The sequence below is a fragment of the Gadus chalcogrammus genome, chromosome 21 (assembly GCF_026213295.1).
Source record: "Gadus chalcogrammus isolate NIFS_2021 chromosome 21, NIFS_Gcha_1.0, whole genome shotgun sequence".
Classification (NCBI taxonomy): Eukaryota; Metazoa; Chordata; class Actinopteri; order Gadiformes; family Gadidae; genus Gadus; species Gadus chalcogrammus.
The window spans coordinates 6143635-6165385 of record NC_079432.1 but is presented as its reverse complement, the minus strand read 5'-3'; the positions used below and the strand labels follow the sequence as shown (position 1 = coordinate 6165385).

Here is a 21751-nt window from a genome sequence, read left to right as displayed (position 1 = left end):
TGTGTGTGTGTGTGTGTGTGTGTGTGTGTGTGTGTGTGTGTGTGTGTGTGTGTGTGTGTGTGTGGCTTTGGGGAATGGATTAATAATAGATTTGGTCAGAGTCAGGGGACTAACAAAAACAGTGACAAAAAGTTGGAGCGATAATTAAAAGTTGTGTATTCAGTATCTGTAAAGCGCTTATTTTACTAATTTGCTTTATTAGATACACAGATTTAGGCCTACATGCTTTTAATCTGAGACAATGCTCATCATGAATTGTAAATTTAGATTGCTATTTTCTCTAGTTACTCACAATGGAATGCCTAAGGTCCAAAGCACTATCCAATGTAAGAAGGGCTGGTTATGTCGAATCTTGGACATGAGTACAAGGGAGACTGAAAGAAAATGCCTGGGGATAAGTTCCAGGGGGGAGGGATGTTGCAACTTGAACTTTAAAGGTAAAATATCATGCCCCCTGCGAGGAGCCAGACGCCAGAAGTCTTCTAGTACGGAGACAAACGGTTCCGTGCAAGAAGGAAATTAATTAATAGCAAAAAATCCGGTCAGGTTCATTCAATCTCTCTCTCTCTCGCTCTCTCTCTCTCTCGCTCTCTCTCTCTCTCTCTCTCTCTCTCGCGCGCTCTCTCGCTCTCTCTCGCGCTCTCTCTCGCTCTCTCTCGCGCGCTCTCTCGCGCTCTGTCTTTCTGTGCTGAAAGAATGCCATTAAACTGAGGGTAGAACCAACTACAGAGGCGGAGCGTACCCGCCCTGACCAAGTATATTCACTGGAAGAAACTCGAGGTGGAATGCGGTGTACCGTCTAGTGCAAATTCTTCCACGCTTCGGCCCGAGAAACAAGTCGTTCCTAGATCTTGCCTGCCGATTCATTGGTGTCACCCGAGCAACGTAGGCCTACACATGAAAGACAAAACGACCGCTCTGACTTGTAAGTAAGATCAAAAATGTTATTTAGATTTTTTTAGACAAACCGTTGGACGATGAGGAATTAAACCGACCCCTAACCTGCTAACTTTGATAGTCCAGTTCTTCAACCCGCACGCAAGGGGTGGGGGTGATTTTCCATTCCGTTCTCTGGACAATCCCGTTCACACCGTGATCTGTGGAGCTGGATTTAGACCTGGTTGTTATCTATGTAAATGTGTTTAGAGATAGGTGGCCCGTTATATGTTGGCGGTTCTTCCTCGTTCTTGGCTAGAGTCCTCACCAGTCCCTGCAGCGATCGGGCAAATACGCGCTAAGATGGCAACTTCTTCAGACCTCAAAGGTGTGTTTTAATGTACAATATTGATTTAAACATGTTGCAGTTGCAGGCCTGTGTATAACTATCATCTGTTTTATACCCGTGGCATTTATTGTAGCGTATGGTGGAGAATCGAAGGATTAGTCTATCCTAATTCAATAAGGAACATTGTTTTTCTACTTTGAATTAGTTGAACATTATATGCTATCTACAATAATGGTGGTGTCCATCTCTCGAGTGATGTCGTTTTTCGATTGGCTTTTGGAAGACTAAAGTTTCAGGTCCCAGCTGTTTGAGTTGTTCGGGTCTACATACAGCGGCGCAGGACGTCCGCGGATTCTGTTTACAAATGCAATGCAAATCTTTTTAGTGTTTATTAATGTTTATATTTCCCGACCATATGAACGAGGCCCCATGATTATAATGTAAAGCTATATATATTATGTGTTTTACACTGAACCCAGGCAGGCTCCTGTGTTACGTAACTGTTTCCCATCGTGACCGTCTGTCCGTTAGTTTGTCCGGCCACAGCTGCCAAACCACTTGCAGGGTTATCAACTTGATCGGTCACAACTCGGTGTTTGAGATGGCCTTTTAAACCTGATGGCCACGGTCACGGCCCTGATGTAGCCTATCCATTCCTTCACCGTGGGAGACCCGTCGGCTGTAGCCTACTTTTTCCACTCACAACCAGCCGCTCTTTCTCTTGGCCTTGATCCCCTTCTATCAGAACGCTGCATCTCTGTGTTGTGTATGACGTGGCTCATGAGTCACAACCAGGGGGTTTTAATACACATTATAATTATCGATCGAGCTCATACATGAAGGTAGGCTTTTAGGGGATTTAAAGCTGTTATCAGTTTAGTGAGTAGCCGGAGGCAGGTTATGTTGTTATTAGTAGGTTGAAGGTAAAACAGACGTATGATCGCAAATAGATACAACGGGATTCTGGGCCATGCGAATCTGGCGAAAACCTATTTAGAAATTCCAGTAACAGCCTACATACAAAGTAGACTACACCTTGTTCTTGATTGTTTTTATGCGTTACATTAGACCACTAAACGTCAATGAGTTGCAGTGGCGCGTAGAAGCGCAAAGCACGGTGATTGGTTAGGATGGGGGTCAGTCATTGACCTGAAGAGAATATGGTACAGGAACACGCCCACCAACGTCATAGTACGTCAGAGGGGAGGAGAGAGCGAAGACCGCGCAGTCAGTCCCTCCCTCCTCTCAGCCCTCATATAAAGCTGCCAAAATGCCGAGATAGTTTAGGTACAGTTTTGGAGAACATTCATTCTTTTCTTTGGAATATACACTTCTCTACTATGACGATACAAACAGACATAGACACATCAGCTCTGACCGACTCGAAATCGCGAAGGATGGTAGCATTGCTAACTGGTATGAGTTGTACTACTTATTTGGCATTGTATTTTATAATTACGAGAATAATGTATTTTTTTAAATTACTTGATTTTTCTAAATCGCCTTTTTCGATTTTTTCTTTGTGTGTGTTCTGCAGCTTTTATGAAACAGAGGAGAATGGGTCTGAACGACTTCATACAAAGGATTGCAACAAATTCCTACGCCTGCAAGCAGTGAGTAACTCATCATATTATTATTGTTATTATTCTGCACAGTACGTGCCTAAGTACATTACAAGCCTGTATTTACAACCCATCTATTTCTCATCAGTAATTGAACATAGCGGTTTATATTGTTCTCGAAAACCATTTGGGATGTCCATGTCGTGTTCATGGTTCATACACTGTTATTAACCATCTTCCTTTTCTGCTTTTGCTTCCTTCTTCTCTCTCAGTCCTGAGGTTCAGTCCATCCTGAACATGAATCCACCTCAGGACGCCGCTGAACTCATGAACGCCAACCCCTCCCCTCCGGTGAGTAAACCACCGTCACCCTTGAGGAGTTGAACATCTGCCCACGTTGATTAGCATGGACTGATCCTTTGAGTAAAACTGCACCCCCCCCCTGTGTGCTCCCATATCTGTCTGTGCACGACATCAGTCTCAGCCGACGGCCCCTGTGGTGAACAAAAAGAATTGTGCACCTCAAATTGCGACGGAGTCTGCCTTTTGTTTACATCTGCGCGCGCACTCCGGGTGGTGTGATCGCGACCTGATCGATGGCTCTGACCTAGTTCCCCTTCTCTCCTTCTCCTTTCCCCCCCCCTCCAGCCCAGCCCATCCCAGCAGATCAACCTGGGCCCGTCCTCTAACCCCACCGCCAAGCCCAGCGACTTCCACTTCCTCAAGGTGATCGGCAAGGGCAGCTTCGGCAAGGTGCTGCTGGCGCGCCACCGCTCGGACGACCAGTTCTACGCGGTCAAAGTGCTGCAGAAGAAGGCCATCCTCAAGAAGAAGGAGGTGAGCCCGTGACGTGACGCGCGAAAAACACGCGCACGCAAAGAAAACACAAGACGCCGCACGCAAAACGAAGAGACCCTGTTGTGGCCTTGTTTTAACCCGTTCCACCCTTTGACCTCCTCCCCCCCCACCCAAGGAGAAACACATCATGTCAGAGAGGAATGTGCTCCTGAAGAACGTAAAGCACCCGTTCCTCGTGGGCCTGCACTACTCCTTCCAGACGGCGGACAAACTCTACTTTGTCCTGGACTACATCAATGGGGGAGAGGTGAGGCCAGCCACACTTTCTACTTTTGTGTCTCAACAACAACAGCAATAGTAGAGTCTGCTACACCTGGGTGGAGTTGGGTGGATGACTTGTGGTGTTTGGTTGCTCAAGAGATACTACTTTCTTCTTGTTGAAGGGTTGTTTTGTTCAATCCCACTTCGAATCCTACTATTAAAGTGAGGCGACCACACGATGTGAATCTTGCTTGGTGCTTTTGAGATCTCCTGAAGGGGGGCATGTAAAATGAGAATGGCCGTCTGCGCTCTAAAAGCGAGCTTTAATTGAGGCAGTTACACAGCGTGGTTGTTTTAAGGGAGATTCTACTGATGATAGTAGAGTACATTTTTTATTTCCCCCGAGGTCCAATTTGTGACCACTTGGATAAGATGGTGTTTAAATAGGAGAGAGAGAGAGAGAGAAAGAGAGAGAGCGAGAGAAAGATGAATAGAGATGAGGTACTGGACATAAAGGTTGACAGAGCATGCGGACATCCTGTCATGCGAAGCTGAATCAAAGCTGTCAGTCGCTGTCTTTTCTTTTCTAGAGGATACGCCTCTCAGGAAACCATTGGGTGGGGGGGAGGGGGGGGGGGGGCGGTGAGACAGAATTAGCAGCACTGTACAGAGCCTGTGTATTTAAAAAGCAAAAGCAAATTTCCTGTGATTGTTGGCAGGGCAGAGACGGCGCTGATAAAACCCCAAAAAAAAAAACACATTTCCTTGCCTTTTTCCTCCCTTTTTCTCTGTTCTTTATTGCCTTCCCGAACGCTCTATTATCTCCTCCACCTTTCACCCTCCTCCCATCTATCTTTGTGTGTCCAAGTTAACTCTTTCACTTTCTCCTTCCCACCCACCTCATGGGTGTCATTTCCTGACACCAAGTTTCCCGTCTGTCTCTGTGTCTCTCTGCCTGTCCGTCTGTCCCTCGCTACTTTGTCTCCTAATCTGTTCCTCTCCCACACATTTCCCCTGGTTTGCCGGCGACCCCTCCGCCTCCAACCATTAGCTTCCCTCTTTGATATGCGCCGTCATTAGCCCGCCGCTCCTTCCAGGACCCCCTTAATGGCTTCCCTTTAAACCAAGGCGGGGTGCGTCGGTGCTGTTCACATTCAAAAAAACCAAAGTGCTGGAAGCAAGGGGTGTTCCTGACACTCTGTCCCGATCTCTCTTCTTTTCGTTTCCTCCAGCTCTTCTACCACCTGCAGAGGGAGCGATGCTTCCTGGAGCCTCGGGCGCGCTTCTACGCCGCCGAGATTGCCAGCGCCCTGGGCTACCTCCACTCCCTCAACATCGTGTACCGGGACCTGAAGCCCGAGAACATCCTGCTCGACCAGCAGGGCCACATCATCCTCACCGACTTCGGCCTGTGCAAGGAGAACATCGAGCTCAACGGAACCACGTCCACCTTCTGCGGTACACCCGAGGTAAGGGGGGAGACTCCCGTGGAATTCGGATCTCAAACTATTCGCCGAATCGGTGGAATCGTTTGTTAATGTCCTCTGACTTGTTGCCTCTCTGCAGTATCTGGCTCCCGAGGTGCTGCACAAGCAGCCGTACGACCGGACGGTAGATTGGTGGTGCTTGGGAGCTGTGATCTACGAGATGCTCTACGGCCTTGTGAGTACATTTTACGACTCTGCACACTGGGGGGCTCATCGCGTGTGCTGTATTGTATGTGCCATCGATCGGTCGTAGGCATCAGCGGACACACAAGGGCCCACGCCACCGCGTTAATCCATATCGATTGATCTGTTGGAATCGTGGCGCCAACGTCGCTCCAACGAACCGAGACGGCAGATAACGATGCTAACTGTGTTGGATTACCCTTGGATTGTACATGTTTTAAAAAAATGTAATTAAAATGAAACTAATAAACGTTCACTTTATTAGTTTCCAGCGGATATCTGAAACTCAAATCCTGACCCGTTGTGTCTCTGTCCCCCACCAGCCTCCGTTCTACAGCCGCAACACAGCGGAGATGTACGACAACATCCTCAACAAACCGCTGCAGCTGAAGCCCAACATCTCCAACGCGGCCCGGCACCTTCTGGAAGGTCTTCTCCAGAAGGACCGCACCAAGAGACTGGGCTGCACAGACGACTTTGTAAGTGTGTGTTTGTGTGCGCACGTGTTTGAATGTAGTCCAAGTACTTTTGTCACCGACGAAATTGTATTTTCTAACGCCACGCCACGCGCCTCGACGTGAACTTGACTCTTTTCCTTCTGTTCGCTTTCCAGACTGAGATCAAGAACCACATGTTCTTCTCCCCCATCAACTGGGAAGAACTGAACGCAAAGAAGCTCACCCCTCCCTTCAACCCCAACGTGGTGCGTTACCCAAAACTAACAGTTTTGCCTCAGAGAGGATGTTGTATGTTTCTGTGTTGTGAAACTCTGCTCTCCAATCATCGTCTTCCATATCTCAAACATATTCAAACAGTTTATAACCTAAGCATTACTGACTCCCTTCTCTCTTTCTCTCGTTCTTCAGACGGGCCCTAATGACCTGCGGCACTTTGACCCAGAGTTCACGGACGAGCCTGTGCCCAACTCCATCGGCTGTTCCCCCGACAGCGCCCTGGTCACGGCCAGCATCAAGGACGCCGCCGAGGCCTTCCTGGGCTTCTCCTACGCCCCGTCCATGGACTCCTACCTATAGGGCCACGGCAGGAACACTGCACTGTAGCAGGGGTGCACACCACGGACACTATTTAAGACACAGGGAGGTGGCGGATAAAGTCGACGGGCGGGTACCTTCACGGACACAGGGGGGGGGGGCAGCGTGCAGGAGAAGACTTGCACCTCGCCTTCCCCCCATTCCCCGTCTGGATGATGGAAACTGATGACCATATCCAACCCATTAACCGTTTGAGAACCCCCCTCCTTATCTATTCTGAGCGTCGACCCCTTTGGAAGAGTTTGAGAGGAAACGCAATTTGAGGGTCTGCCTGCCAAACCCACCCTGATCCCTCAACTTGAGCCCATGCCACGCCCATGTCCTGCGATATAGCGCGATTCTTAGTCGGGGACATTTTGCACATTAGCTCTGATAGCTGTGAGGCTCAACTTGAAACTACAAAAAAACACTATCCCATGCATGTGCACTTACCAGTAGACAGACTCAGAACAATAAAATAACCAACCAGAGATTTGCACAAACGCGTCAAAGGGGTTCAAGGCCTTTCCCACAGGAGGAAGACTTGGGTGTACCAACCCCATTACGTGGTTTCTAAACTTCATCTTACGTAGCTACGTAGCGTGTTATTTTCTCCGGCATGGCACCTGTGGGCCTGCCTATCAATTTTACAGAGCAACATGGAGATAGTGTGCATGTGGTGCTTTAGTTTCTTTGCATTGTTTCTATTTTTTCCATTTTATTGCAAATGGAGATATTTAAAGCTGAATGTTACTAAGGGGGACTTACGTGTGGGGGTTCATCTTAAAAGGTGCCTTTATGTTTCTTCTCCCGCAGAAATTGTTTGTTCTTTTCATTTTGTCTCCAACTCCTCGTTTTGACCTTATTGTCCTGTTACGGTCGATTGTTTGGTTATTTATCTTATGTTTGATGGAGAATGGTCGGCGGAAAGGAACAATGTAGCACAAAGTCTGTACCCAGGGTCAGTCATCGATACGTTAGAGCGTTTGGTTAAGATTTAAACAGCGTGGGATGCGTTCCACAGACACTGGCTCTTCATCTGACATCAAACTGACAACGACCGATAACGGCCAAGCTGGATGGCACTAGGCTAGAGCGAGAGGGAGACAGAGTAAGGAAGATAACTGCTGCTGTGAACGGTGTGTGTGTGTGTGTGTGGTGTGTGTGGTGTGTGTGTTGTGTGTGTTGCCTAAAACCGTATGTGTGCTGTGTCTAAAAATCGTCCCTATCTTTTATGTTTGTTTACCAAACGAGTCCCCCTCATAATGTCTTCCATAAGCCTCCCGATACCGAACAAAGTCTCATTAACATCTGAACTCGACATTCCATTGTAATATTGCTGTTAACACAGTTTGAGGGTATTTAAGTTTATTTGTATATTTGGAGTTACGTGTACTAGTTTTAATGTATATTGAACGAAGACATGATGGTATGCCTAAAATATGTATATGTAACAATTTATGTTAAATGTATTGTAAATTGTAAAACTTTCAGATTTATGTGACCACAAATGGTTTGCAATAAAAAATGTTTAACTTAAGACCTATGCCTTGTCCATTATCTCTTATTGTCATATTTTTTTTTAACGGTTTTTAGTAGTTTCGCATCGTATCATCTTGTTACAATAATAACGAATGGTGTACCCTAGCTGTTTTATTGTAGCCCTGCAGTACGTCTTTGAAGTGAAAGTCAACCAAAAGCGGGATCTGGGCCTATTTCAAACGAGTCAGCAATGTCTCAGTGGCCACCCCATGAAAACCTTTCTCGCTTCTCTTCACAATAACAGTTAAGAATGCGGGAAAATTATGCTGAATTAAAACGGTGAACATTGCTCAAGAACGGGACTATAGGACTTGGTGTATAGTTGGTAGGGATTCGAGCCTGTGACCAACTGAGTAGCGTCCTACATAAGCAGCGAGTTAGACTTCAACCCTCCTGTGTGCGTCAGCAGCACTGTTATGCAACTTTTGATTGTGTGTGTGTTTGTGTGTCAGAGGGTTGAGCATGGATTAACTGATAGGGCCTCGGTAGGTCAAAAGATTTGTCTGAACCCTGTGTGGAAAGTCAGCTGGTGCAAGTGAGTTCCATTCAGCCCTACTGACTGACTTTGAGGAGCGTCTTTTGATTGTGAGAAAGTATGTTAACTGTTGAAATAACCATTTGACAAAAACCCAGGAATAATGAAATAAGATAAATCTCCTATCTTTTATTTGGAGCAAAATAATGTTACTAATGTTTGACTTGGAGAAACTCATCTTTATGTTACATGAAAGTTTCACATTGCCTTTAGCTGCAAGGTCTTTACCTCACCACCGTCTACGAACATTGGCAGAGAACATGTCCTCTCTCCACGCTGTTTTCTTACCGGTCAGGTTACTCATAAGTAGTCCATCATCGCCATCTGCTGGTCATGTTGTGTCAGTAGTATACCACAGCTTCTTAGACCAGCTAATTGCGATATAAAGTTTCACATGTTGGGATTCCTGTGTTTAATGTTGCAAACGACCCCGCTCTTGGGCCTCAGGGTTAAAGTGTCAAGGATGTCAAAGGACTGTCCTGGCACCAGACTGAACTCAAACCTCTGAAGCAGCTTGGCCATCACCACCTTAGCCTCCATCTGGAATCACATCATACACACTCAGTTTGTGATTCTGGATTCTTATCGGAGTTAGCATGTTTGGTGTATCTACCTGTGTCACCCACCTGTGCAAACTTCTGTCCCAGACAGGAGCGTGGTCCGAGAGCGAAGGGGTAGTAACAGTAGTAAGGCCTACAGGAAGATGGCTGCAGTAAATACACAACACTCTCTATCATTCATATAAGCCCTCAAATGAAGTAAATGTGGAAATCAGCAGTTCACATTGAAAGATTGACCCTATGCTTGCAACAATAAGAACATGACATTTCCAGAGCAATTCTCAAATGGGTTTTAGTCTGGAACCTCTCACTACCTTTTAGATTTTCAAGGGCCATGATCAACGGGCACAGACCAAAGTGATATGGACGGAAATTGGTAGACCTTCAACCAATCAGAGCAACCATCTGTTGAAGTGTGCGACTTCAGCGGCAGCCATCTTGGTCGTTTATGAAAAAGCCTCAACGGTGCTCCCATAGAGAGCCTAAGTAACGACCCTTCCACTGTCCCCATGGGACCTTACTTCAGAGGAGAAAAAAAAAGCATGCTAGTGCATGTGAACATGATTTGTCTTGTTCCCAGGCTATGAGCATTAAATATCCACTATGCTCCTTTTTATGTAGACCACTTACTTGGGTGCGTCTGGATGAAACCGGTCCGGATCAAACGTCAGTGGGTCCTTGAAGAATTTCTCCATCCTTCCACAGACATGAGAGCTAAACTATAAAATACACAACAATTCACTTCAAACAATATTACTATCACCATTTGCCTTTCTATGAAACTCGTTTCAAGAAGACTTATTTGACGAGATTAGAGAAACTGGGGCAACTCACCACGCACAAAGTTCCTGCAGGGATGTGAACACCACTGATGGTCATGTCCTCTGACAACTGACGATTGGTTCCGGGAGCGGTGGAATACATCCTAAGGGTCTCCTTCAGCACCTGTCAGATGAATATGAGATAAGGTAGAATGACTTGTGCTTCTTCAATCCAAGACGGGGAAATAAGCGTGTCCCCATGAAAAGTACAGGACCATTAAAAGAATTACAGAATTACAAAAATAAGAATAGCAACTTCAAAACGATACGCCAAATGTCCATACGCTTTTAAACTCTTAGCGATGCAGCTGTAAAGAGATTCACTTGAATCAATGTTCGGCCCTTAATCTTGATCCTTATTAAGGATCTACCTGTGAGAGGTAGGTCAGCTCTCCCAAATCATCATTGCTCATCTCCTGCTTCATTCCAAGAACAGCATCCACCTCTTTCTGCGCTCTGGTGAACATAACAGGTTACAGTTATGTCTGTGTCAATCTCATAATTAAAGAATTAAAGTGTCTCATTGCTGCTCGTATTGCTTCTCACTTTTTCATGACGTCAGGGTTTCTTGCTAGTTCCATCATGCAGAAGGCAAGCTGATTGGCTGTAGTATCCTGTCCTGAAAGCAGTCATGTCTCAATACAATTATTGCTGATCAACAAGAATATGTTCACTGACAATGGGTAAATGATTCATTATCAAGATGTTTCATACAGACTATAATTATGTCTACACAACGTATATAGGTATCAATTAACATTTATATCGAGACTAACCTGCGATGAAGAATGTCACAAAGTTGTCCAACATAAGATCCTCATCTTCTTTAGTCCTTTCCGCTTCTTCAATAAAGAAAGTATGGGTATTTATTCTTCTATCCATCGATCAAATGATCCATCAAACTGTACTTTCAATGACTTAGCATTTAGGTGTTTCACTTTGAAAGGTAGCTGGAGCCACTGACTACAAGGTAATCGGAATCTGTTCAAAGCATCATTCAATATTAATTCTTTCCATTGATAAAAACATTTTCGATTGGTTTTGGATTGATTCTGTACTCATTGATGTCCATGACCAAGGATGCTAACCACCATGCTGACCAATCAAAGAACGGTACTCCTCCTGCCTTGACTTCCCTTTGTCTCCTTTTATCTTGCAACAAATTAATTTCAAGGCATTGCCATTCATGAACAGCATTTTATCATAGTATTTTGAACCCAACCTTGTCCAGCTGATTTGATGATCTGAGTGAGGATGTCTTTGGGTACATCTTCGCCATTTTCGATGGCGGTTCTCCGTTTGGAGATCCAGGCTTCCCCTGTGGTCCGCAGAAGCTGGCACGCCTCCCTCACCTCCTTGATGAACGGTCGGTTCTTCGGCATTAGCTGGAACGGTTAAATACTGAATCATATAAGCAAGTTCATCTTCCATCAAAAGGTTTCTGGGTTTGATTCCAAATGTCTGCAGCCATCCTGAAGAACCCCTTGGGCAGGATACCTCACTGCTTACTTCTCCTTAATTACATAGTATTTAAATTCACTGTTGCTCATGAAAGCAATACAAGTGTCTAATAAATAGTAATACGTAGTATCCAGTGTGAACAAATTTGCATATTGACGCCATATCTGAAAATGATAGCATGTACCTGAAAAAGCATGTCTCGGGTGGTATGAACCATGGCTGTCAGACACATCTCAATGGCTCTAGGGAAAGGCGAGTCCTTGTTTTGGTTGAGGTCCAAATCGATTCCAAAGGCCACCTGAAAATTAGCAATAAAACATCAGTAGATCATGCAGATATTTTAAAGCATTTTGAAGGAAAATGAAATTCTTAGAATGGGATTTGTGAGCAGTTGAACATTTGAGAGTGACCAGGCAGGGAAACATATGACATATGAAAAGGAGGACAGACTTTGGATTACCTTGGTGATGACATCTAAGGTCACACGGTTGAACAACTGGAGCATCTTTGCTTCTTTTTTGCTGTCTGCTAAATTTGTGAGTTCATCCATGAGGTTTTCTGCCCTCTCGTTGAAGGTCCCCATCAGGCCCCTGAGGTACCTGGAAAAAATGATTTGGTCAGTCTTGGTGTCAGCACAGAAAGCAATGGATGGGGGCCTGTCCCTGGAAATGTCGAAAAATGTCGAAAAATAGGATTTTAAAATAGATTTTTTTAAATATTTGAATAGATTTTGTAATGGATATTAATTCCTGGACAGATGGTAATTACTCTCATGTTCATCTGATAGGCTGTGATGCGATCTTGATACGCAGGTCTAAAGTCTTTACGATGGTATAAAGTATATTGCCTTCATACGATAAGCAGGCATGACCGCTCACAAACAATAGGCTAACATTACAATATAAAAGGATTCCCTATTGGATTAGCCTGCCTTTGACTGGATAACCAAAGCTAAAAACCCATCATAGTAAACCATTTGGGCCCAATATTAACTACAGTACGACATTTAATATGATAATAGGAAAATCATAAATTGGCTAATTTTTTTTCATTAAAAAAACTGCTGTTGCTACATGGACCGCCAAACTACAAACGTCCCCGTTTTTCCTTTCAAAACTCTGGTCACCTTAGTGTCAACTTACAGACTGCTGAAGGCAGGGTCCATTATCCGTCGTTGTTTATGCCACTGCTCGTGGTCGGTAGCTGTAAGCAGGCCATTTCCCATAAACCTATGTTGGGGGAATAGAGAAAAGTGCGTACGATTGGAGAGATTATTGCGTCGGATTTGAACATTTGAGATGACACCAATTGGTTGAATATAATAGAATGTATCAAATGAACCAATACCTTCTCTCACAATACATTCTCGTTGAAACCATGATGATAATAAGCATGCACAGAAATAAACAAGTGTTTTAGTACTTTTAGACTTAAATGCTTTCTTTGAGACAAATCTAGGATATATTTATCAATAGATTAGAGAACTGTATTGGCCCAGTCTTGAATTGGTTTAGGAGTTATATCACTGGCAGGGACCTTGGCTCCCTTGGCTCCCATTATACCTCTTCAAAATTCTTGCTACATTCCTCAGCGACCTGATTGGAGCGAGCAGGAGAGCCTTGTCGAAGAGGCAGCCTTGTTTACTGTTAAACCTTCTGCGGTTTTCCCAAATGTATCTCTGTTATTGTAATTTGTAGGCTACTGTTATTTTACACTCAGTTCATGTTCTGGGCACTTGCTGTTATAATTTACTCACACTTACTTACAGATTGATGTTGAAAGCTTATATACACCTACACTCAATTATTATTATGAAGCATCAATCAATATTATCAATATTTTATGTTCAAGATTCCATCTCAACAAATGTGATACTGAGAGATAACTATAATTGCATTACATTGGTGTTTATATTAATGGCAGGTTTAAATAATCAATCCGAGAAAATGAGATTACCTCGATCCAAAAAGTCCAAAGAATAGCTTGTATATGGGTTTAGGTTTTAGGCACTTAGGGGACATCAAGATCTCCTGCAATCACCAGAAGAAACAAATATCAAATAATGAATTCCTAATATTTGTACCATTGCACTCTTTATTGAGCCATTTTTGAGTAGCATCCATCAAGCAGCAGCAGCCCAGGACCCGGACAACGCACTGGGGTGTGGCACGGTTCGACCAATGATCCAGATGCCTCGGACACCAGCCTTCCGAGTTGTATCGACCAGCCAATTTCATGAGACAATTACAGAGTCGAACGGGAACGCTATAAGTGCTCCGAAACCGGAAATTACAACTCGGAAGGCTGGTGTCTGACTCGCATCTTGATCCCACCATTTAGGCGCGTTCGCTGTCCTGGTGATAACGAGACGGCTCACCGGTGATGACGCTCATATATATATATATATATGTAAACGTTGAAGAACATATTTACTTTTCTTAAATTAGATTAATTATTATTAATAATTGTTTTATTGAAATGTAACAAAAAAAATTGACGTTGAAAACTCGACTGGGGCAGCTAGGAGGCGACTGTGACGTAAAAAGTCGAGAAAAAACCCGGAAAAAACAGATCTGCCACGCCACAGTGCGTTGCCACACCACAGTGCTGTTACCAAACTGTTTCTGGCTCCGGGACTGCAGCTCGATGCTATTCCTCCTTGTTCAACTGATGGGCTTGTTGAGGCACTGAAATAACTTCATATTTTACCTTCGTAGCCTCTGGACAGGTCACCAATAACATAACAATATGAGCTGCATTAACACGAACAACAGGTCCATACATTTCAGCACTGTGAAAGAATAAAAAGACATAAGACATTATGAGAGGTAACTGTAATGATAAGTGCTAACAAAGGAGCTGACACTAGGTGGAGCTCTAACATCAAAATATGCTGGATTGACTGTATGTGGAAGTAGACCGAGGGAGTTCAATATTAAAAACACAAGTTCTATTCATGATGTTTTATTTATAGATTAATAACAACATTACAGTAACCGTATTTGCTTTTTACCGTGCTCATAGTAAAAGTTGCCCACTGCCTGAACTATCAATAGTTCTAACCGACACCTACTTACCACTGTTGGAATTTGTCTTGGAGAATTTTTCCACCCTCCGTTTCTTCTTTCATCATCGATGAATGCCCAAATAAAAAGCTGCAATGATCAAAGTAATTGGTCAATCGTGCTAACCAAACGACTAAGCCCGAAACCAGTTGGAGAGTTCTTACCTGTCTCGTGGTGGGCCAGGGATATGATCATATTTCATGTGAATGTGTTTGATATACAAACAATAAACAAGGAACGCAACTGCAATCAGAAGGAAACAATAGAACATCGCATAGCAGGCCCAGTTTGTCATAAGGTAAAACAAACCCATTTTAACTTGGAGGCTTTTCGGAGTGTAGTCTGTTTCTGGTGTTCACAATGCTATGGAGGAGGTACTAGTGTTTTCCTCAGGCGCACTTTGGGACCGTTGATTAATATTTAGCCTACCAGTTGACAAAGCAAGCCAATAACGTTACAAGTTTTACTTATACCCGCGATTACCCCGTTTTTTTTTTTCCTTTTTGGTTCAAATGTTCTGCTGTGTACAAAATATTTCATGAAGATGTAAAGTATAATATAGATATGATATTGTATTGTATATGGTGTAGTGGTAAAAAAAAAAGAGGTGCGTAAACAATGAATTGTGTGATCAGGTAAGGCTGGCCACGACATACCAAATATTTGTTTGTTTAATAGTAGAATTTAGTTAGTACAAGCAGTAGTAGGCCTATAGGATCTGGAATTACAAACTGCATCTTGCACACCTTATCTTATAATGCATCACTTCATTTTCAAGTTTGTGTTTCACTTTGGGGTCGAGGTCTTCTGCTGGCCTCGGCGGCAGGGGTCCTTTTATGACGTAGCCATGCAGCTCTTATCAGTGAACCTTTGACAAATAGAGCTGAGAAGCAAGAGAATGCTGCAAGACACAGAGCAGTCTCACGAAAACGTGTCAAAGTTCAAATAGGCCTACCTGCCAGTCCTAAAATATAAATCCAAATAACAACAATCACAAGTTGAGTGAGATCCGTGATGGAGCGTCATGAAGTTACAAGGAATCCGCAAGTTTGGTGACGGTTACTCATGAGTAGTCCATCATCGCAATCTGCTGGTCATGTTGCCTCAGTAGGACCATATAGCTTCTATGGGTCTATTCTGCGTACTGGCGGAAAATCGGAAGCGAAATGAAATGGCCTAATTGGGCCGCCTTATTATATGAGAGAGATATGTTCATGGAGTTCACCCATAATGACCTGTATATTTCCTGTATATTTTCAGAGTCAATTGTTGATACTCTACATCTATAATTAGTAACATAACTCATTCGCAGGATATGTTCATTGCAAAATGAAATTTCACATGTTTGGATTTCTGTGTTTAATGTTGCAAACAACCCCGCTCTTGGGCCTCAGGGTTCCAGTGTCGAGGATGTCAAAGGACTGTCCTGGTACCAGACTGAACTCAAACCTCTGAAGCAGCTTGGCCATCACCACCTTAGCCTCCATCTGGAATCACATCATACACATCCTCAGTTTGAGTTTATGGATTCTTATCAGAGTAAGCATGTTTGGTGTGTCTACCTGTGTCACCCACCTGTGCAAACTTCTGTCCCAGACAGGAGCGTGGTCCGAGAGCAAAGGGGAAGTAACAGTAGTAGGGCCTACAGGAACACGCCCCAAGAAAGAAAATAATATACATATTCAGAAAGAATATGTATGGTATTGAACGTGAAGATGAGCACGTAGATTGTTCTTGTTCACATGCTATGATAATTAAATATCCAGTATGCTTCTTTAAGAGTAGACTGCTTACTTTGGAGCGTCTGGATGAAACCGGTCCGGATCAAACGTCAGTGGGTCTTTGAAGAATTTATCCATCCTCCCACAGACATAAGAGTCAAACTGTAAAACACACAACAATACACATCAAATCATACTACTGTCACCATTTATCAGTTGAAGAATATTACGTTTCAAGAAGACTTCTTTGACTGTAGCAACTGACCATGGCCATAACTCCTGCAGGTATGTGAACACCACTGATGGTCAGGTCCTCCGGCAACTCACGAGAAGTTCCCGGAGAGGGGGCATACATCCTAAGGGTCTCCTTCAGCACCTGCCAGAAAAACACAAGATAAGGTAGAATGACTCTTTAATCCCAGACGGGAAATAAGCTTGTCCCTGTGAAAAGTACAGGAAAGTTATAGGAATTAGAGATTAAAAAATGCAAAAAAAAATACAAAACAAGGCAAAAAAATATAAAGCTATAATACTCTTAGCAATGTAGATGTAATGAAATACATGTTATTAAATGTTTTTTCTCTTCATCTTGATCCTTATAAAGGATGTACCTGTGAGAGGTAGGTCAGCTCTCCCAAGTCATCATAGCTAATCTCCTGCTTCATTCCAAGAACAGCATCCACCTCTTTCTGCGCTCTGGTGAACATAACAGGTGAGAGGATTGTCTCCCGCAAATCTCAACATAAATTAATTAATGTTTGCTTCTCCTGTTGCCTCTTACTTTTCCACGATGTCAGTCTTCCTTGCAAGTTCCATGATGCAGAATGCAAGCTGATTGGCTGTAGTTTCCTGTCCTGAAAGCGGTGATCGGTCTCAATAAAAGTAATGCCGATCAGCCAGAATATTTTCACTGATAATGGTTAAATGATTCCATATCTAGATGTTTTATACAGCAACAGTCCATAATTATGTCTACACAACGTATAAAGTTATAAAGTCACGTTTACATTGAGGCTTACCCGCGATGAAGAACGTCACAAAGTTGTCCAGCATAAAATCCTCATCTTCTTTGTTAATTTCCTCTTCTGCAAGAAAAAAAAAGTGTTTACTCTTCTAGCCAATATATCAAATGATCCACCAAACTGTACTTTCAAGGGCAAAGCCCTTATGTGTTTCACTTTGAAAGGTAGTTGGAATGACTTAAGGTCGCCTATATCTGGGTAAAGCATCATTCAATATTAGGTCATCCCATGAATAAAAACCTCCTTAAAAATTCTGCATTTATTTTCTGAATCTACAGTAAATTTGGTTGGGATTCGTTCTGTGCTCATTCATGCCACTATGTGAAGACCTAGGATGCTAACCACCGGGCTGACAAATCACAGAACAGCACTACTCCTGCGTTGACTTCCCTGTGTCTCTTTTTCTCTTGCAACCAATTCATTTCAAGGCATTGCCACTCATGTACCACATTTTATCATAGTATTTGAAACACAACCTTGTCCAGCTGATTGATGTCGGAGTGAGGATGTCTTTGGGTACATCTTCACCATTTGGATGGCAGTTCCCCGTTTGGAGATCCAGGCTTCTCCTCTGGGTCCGCAGAAGCTGGCACGCCTCCCGCACCTCTCCTTGATGAACGGCCGGTTCTTTGGCATTAGCTAGAAGAGTTAAATGTTCAAACATAAAATCAGGGGTAGTAGTGTATAGAGAGATGGGGTGTTCGATCATTAGTTTCTGGGTTCGATTCCCAATGTCTGCCTCTAACCCGAAGGACCACTTGGGGCAGGATACCTCACTGCTTAGCTCTCCTTAATAACACTCTTTAAATTCACGGTTGCTCATAAAAGCAATACAAGTGACGAAAGAATAGAAATGCGTAGTATCCCGTACTAGTGTGAAGATACCTCAAAAAACATGTCTTGGGTGGAATGAACCATGCCTTTCAGACACATGTCAATGGCTCTAGGGAAAGGCGATTCATTGTTCAGGAGGTCCAAATCCATTCCAAAGGCCACCTGAATGTTAGTAATAAAACATCAGTAGAATGTTTAGATATTTTAGTCTTTTGAAGGAAAACGATTTCCTGAGAAATCGGGATCTGTGAGCAATTGAACATGTTAGGTTGACCATGGAGTAAACAAGGAAAATAAAGTAACCTGTGAACTCTTCATTTACGTTTATTCATTAACTATCACATGGTGGACAGACGTTTGGATTTAGTACCTTGGTGATGACATCTAAGGTCACACGGTTGACCAACTGGAGCATCTTTGCTTCTCTTTTGCTGTCTGCTAACTGTGGTGAGTTCATCCATGAGGTTTTCTGCCCTCTCGTTGAAGGTCCCCATCAGGCCCCTGAGGTACCTGGATATTAAACGAGAAGTCTTGGTGTCAGCGCAGAAAGCAATGGATGGGGGCCTGTCCCTGGAAATGTCCCCGTTTTAACATATTTTAATAGATTTTTAAATGGAAAAGGTAATCTCAAAACCATTGGGCCCCACCTTTACTAGGCCTACATATTAGATGTAATATGACATTAAGAAAAACATAAATTTGTTTCTTTTTTATTTCAGAAAATATCGGATATTCTGTTGATAAATGGTCCAACAAACTACAATGTCCCTCTTTTTCCTTTCAAAACTCTGGTCACCTTAAACTGGGTTCAACTTACAGACTGCTGAAGGCAGGATCCATAATCCGTCGTTGTTTATGCCACTGCTCATGATCGGTAGCTGTAGCCAAGCCATTTCCCAGAAACCTATGTTGTAGGCAGAGAGAATAGTGAGTAAGAATTTGAGAGTCGGAAATAACACGAATTGGGAATGTGAAAAATGGATCAAATAAACCGATTCTTTCTCTCGCACAAAAATAATCCCTTTTTTGTACTTTTAAAATTAATTGTTAAAACTTTGAGACAGTAAACCAGGATATTTATCACTATAGAACCAAAACAGGTTCACGTAGTCACTGGTCAGAACCAAAACAGGTTCACGTAGTCACTGGTCATTGCGTTGCATCAACTGGAACCAAAAAGGGCTTTACTTTCTGATTGACATTGCAATCTCATATAGACCTACTACACTTACACTCCATTAAAATTGTTAATATTTTATATTCAAGATTCCATCTAAACAAATGTGATGTTGAGGAATAACTATAATTGCATTAGGCCTACATTACATGAATGGCATGTTTAAATAATCAAACCATGAGATTACCTCGTTCCAAAAAGTCCAAAGAGTCGTTTGTAAGCAAGTTTGTGTTTTAGGTACTTGGGGGACATCAAGATCTCCTGGAAATACAATTATTAAATAATGAAGCGCAAATATTTGGACCTTTGCACTCTTTTCTTGATCAACTGCTGGCTTGTGGATGCACTGACATAGCTTAATAGTTTACCTTTGTAGCCTCAGGACAGGTCACAAGTATAACAACGACGTGAAGAGTATTAATCCTAACAACTGGCCCATACATTTCAGCCCTGTGAAAGAATAAATAGACATCTAAGACGTATGAGGGGAAACCGTATTTGTGTTGTTGTTATTTACCGCACCGTTATAGTGATAGTCGAGCTCGCCCACTAGGTTGCACTATCAACAGTTTTAAACGAAACCTATACTTACCACTGTAGGAATTTGTCGTGGACATTTCTTCCACTCTGTGTTTCTCCTATCATTGTTCGTGAATGCCCAAATAAAAAGCTGCAATGATCAAAGTAATTTGTCAATCTTGCTAACCACACGACTAAGCGAGAAAGCATTGGAGAGTTCTTACCTGTCTCTTGGTGGGCCAGGGATATGATCATATTTCATGTGAATGTGTTTGATATACAAACAATAAACAAGGAAAGCGACTGCAATCAGAAGGAAAATACAGAACATTGCATAACAGGCCCAGTTTGCCAGAATGTAAAATAAACCCATTGTAACTTTTTGCATGCAGTTCTGTAGGCTATTCGAGGAGTGCTTTCCGTTTCTGTTTCACAATGGGAGGAGTCAGTATTTTCCTCAAGCGCACCACGCCATCCGTTGATTTATATTTACCAGTGCACAAATTATACCTCACTTTAATTGTAGACAAAACAATGTGTTTTCAATTTTAGTACAGTTTACTGCCCCATACACTTATATTTTGTTACCAGCATCAACAGACGGTAACGAAGGCATAATCATTTATGTTTGTGTTAACTTCTTTGAAACATTAATCACTTTTTTTGGCGCTAACTTTGTGGTTGAGGTCTTCTGCTGGCATCGGCAGGGGGCAATATCATCCCTGACTGCAGACACAAATGGGCGTTCTCGTGTGGTGGGGGTTCCCGTTTACGCAGACTGGAACGCACCCTTCTTATTCACTGCGGTCAAGCCAGCCGACTCATCAAGATCGGCGGTCAAGCCAGCCGACTCAGTTTTTTGCCGTACCTGTATATACTAGCCATTACGGTAATAGCGTCTCAGAACTAGTTTCAAATAAAAGCATTCGTCGGGTACATACAAAAAGACAGTAATTAAAAGCAAATACTATCAAAGGAAGTGTACGGCCGTTGTGGTATTTACTTTAAAAATAAAAGCCCAGGCTCATCTCACTGCAGGGCGATAGTTCAAGACCCCACAGGGTCACCCAAGAAGTTTCAGGACATTCTGATGCGTAGTTTCAAAATAAAAGCCCACCAAATATGAGACATATTACATATGATTTTGGATTCGATTTAAAAAGAAAATGCCCTGTTATTCCAGGCTCATTTAACTTCAGGGTTATAGTTCACGACACCATGGGGTCAGGCAAGAAGTTTCAGAACATTCTGATGTGGAGTTTCAAAGTAAAAGCCAACCAAAATCTCAAATATGAGACATATTACATATGATTTTGGATTCGATTTAAAAGAAAATGCCCTGTTATTTCAGGCTCATTCCACTTCAGGGTTATAGTTCAAGACCCCATGGGGTCACACGAGAAGTTTTAGAACATTCTGATGTGGAGTTTCAAAATAAAAGCCAACCAAAATCTCCAATATGAGACATATTACATATGATTTTGGATTCAATTTAAAAGAAAATGCCCTGTTATTTCAGGCTCATTTCACTTCAGGGTTATAGTTCAAGACCCCATGGGGTCACGCAAAAAGTTTCAGAACATTCTGATGTGGAGTTTCAGGGCCTTCAGTAACGAACTCCACCAACGCACGGCCAACCCCCAAACACTCAGACATGCACCCAAATTTCATATTAGGTGCCAATACAGCCACAATATGCGCTACTGCATAACATCCACAACAATACAGTTGATCTTCCGCAACAACAACAGCGCACACGCACACCACTTTGCATTACCGCAGAGCTAGAGTAATGCAGCATCACCATCAGATCTTTCCTTATGTCACTCCGCAACCAGATTGCACATTAAACACATGACACAAAAACAAGTGTTCCGTTATTGTTATTTTCACAGGATGCTTTCGCAACTTCAACGGATTCAATAAGCGACAATATTACAAGTGCAA

The 21751-nt window shown here is 43.0% G+C and overlaps 2 protein-coding genes and 1 pseudogene across 6 annotated transcripts in view; 1 reads left to right on the top strand and 2 right to left on the bottom strand.

Moving 5' to 3' along the window:
• sgk1 (serum/glucocorticoid regulated kinase 1) overlaps nucleotides 1-8624 on the top strand; it is a 9670-nt gene extending 1046 nt beyond the window's left edge. Inside the window, exons 1-11 of one of the 5 annotated variants that reach the window (XM_056581717.1) lie at nucleotides 702-925; nucleotides 1147-2641; nucleotides 2763-2838; nucleotides 3060-3138; nucleotides 3436-3624; nucleotides 3761-3892; nucleotides 5079-5315; nucleotides 5413-5508; nucleotides 5840-5995; nucleotides 6130-6219; nucleotides 6383-8624. In XM_056581717.1, the coding sequence (XP_056437692.1) occupies nucleotides 2386-2641; nucleotides 2763-2838; nucleotides 3060-3138; nucleotides 3436-3624; nucleotides 3761-3892; nucleotides 5079-5315; nucleotides 5413-5508; nucleotides 5840-5995; nucleotides 6130-6219; nucleotides 6383-6550 (1479 nt within the window). In that variant the 5' untranslated portion in view covers nucleotides 702-925; nucleotides 1147-2385 and the 3' untranslated portion in view covers nucleotides 6551-8624. Of the gene's footprint in view, nucleotides 1-701; nucleotides 926-1146; nucleotides 2642-2762; nucleotides 2839-3059; nucleotides 3139-3435; nucleotides 3625-3760; nucleotides 3893-5078; nucleotides 5316-5412; nucleotides 5509-5839; nucleotides 5996-6129; nucleotides 6220-6382 lie in introns of those variants that run through there. The other 4 variants (XM_056581721.1, XM_056581718.1, XM_056581720.1 and 1 more) reach the window with 4 other exon arrangements.
• LOC130374770 (cholesterol 24-hydroxylase-like) lies at nucleotides 8115-14921 on the bottom strand. Its single transcript, XM_056581722.1, has 15 exons — nucleotides 14696-14921; nucleotides 14544-14621; nucleotides 14176-14257; nucleotides 13423-13496; nucleotides 12609-12695; nucleotides 11927-12065; nucleotides 11651-11764; nucleotides 11228-11390; nucleotides 10782-10847; nucleotides 10552-10624; nucleotides 10377-10461; nucleotides 10019-10129; nucleotides 9815-9903; nucleotides 9251-9317; nucleotides 8115-9164 (listed from the first exon to the last, which is right to left on the bottom strand). The coding sequence occupies exons 1-15, from the start codon at nucleotides 14842-14844 to the stop codon at nucleotides 9015-9017; spliced, it is 1527 nt and encodes a 508-aa protein (XP_056437697.1). The 5' UTR covers nucleotides 14845-14921; the 3' UTR covers nucleotides 8115-9014.
• A 245-nt stretch (nucleotides 14922-15166) lies between these two features.
• On the bottom strand, nucleotides 15167-20323 carry LOC130374768 (cholesterol 24-hydroxylase-like; annotated as a pseudogene).
• Nucleotides 20324-21751: the final 1428 nt, after the last annotated feature.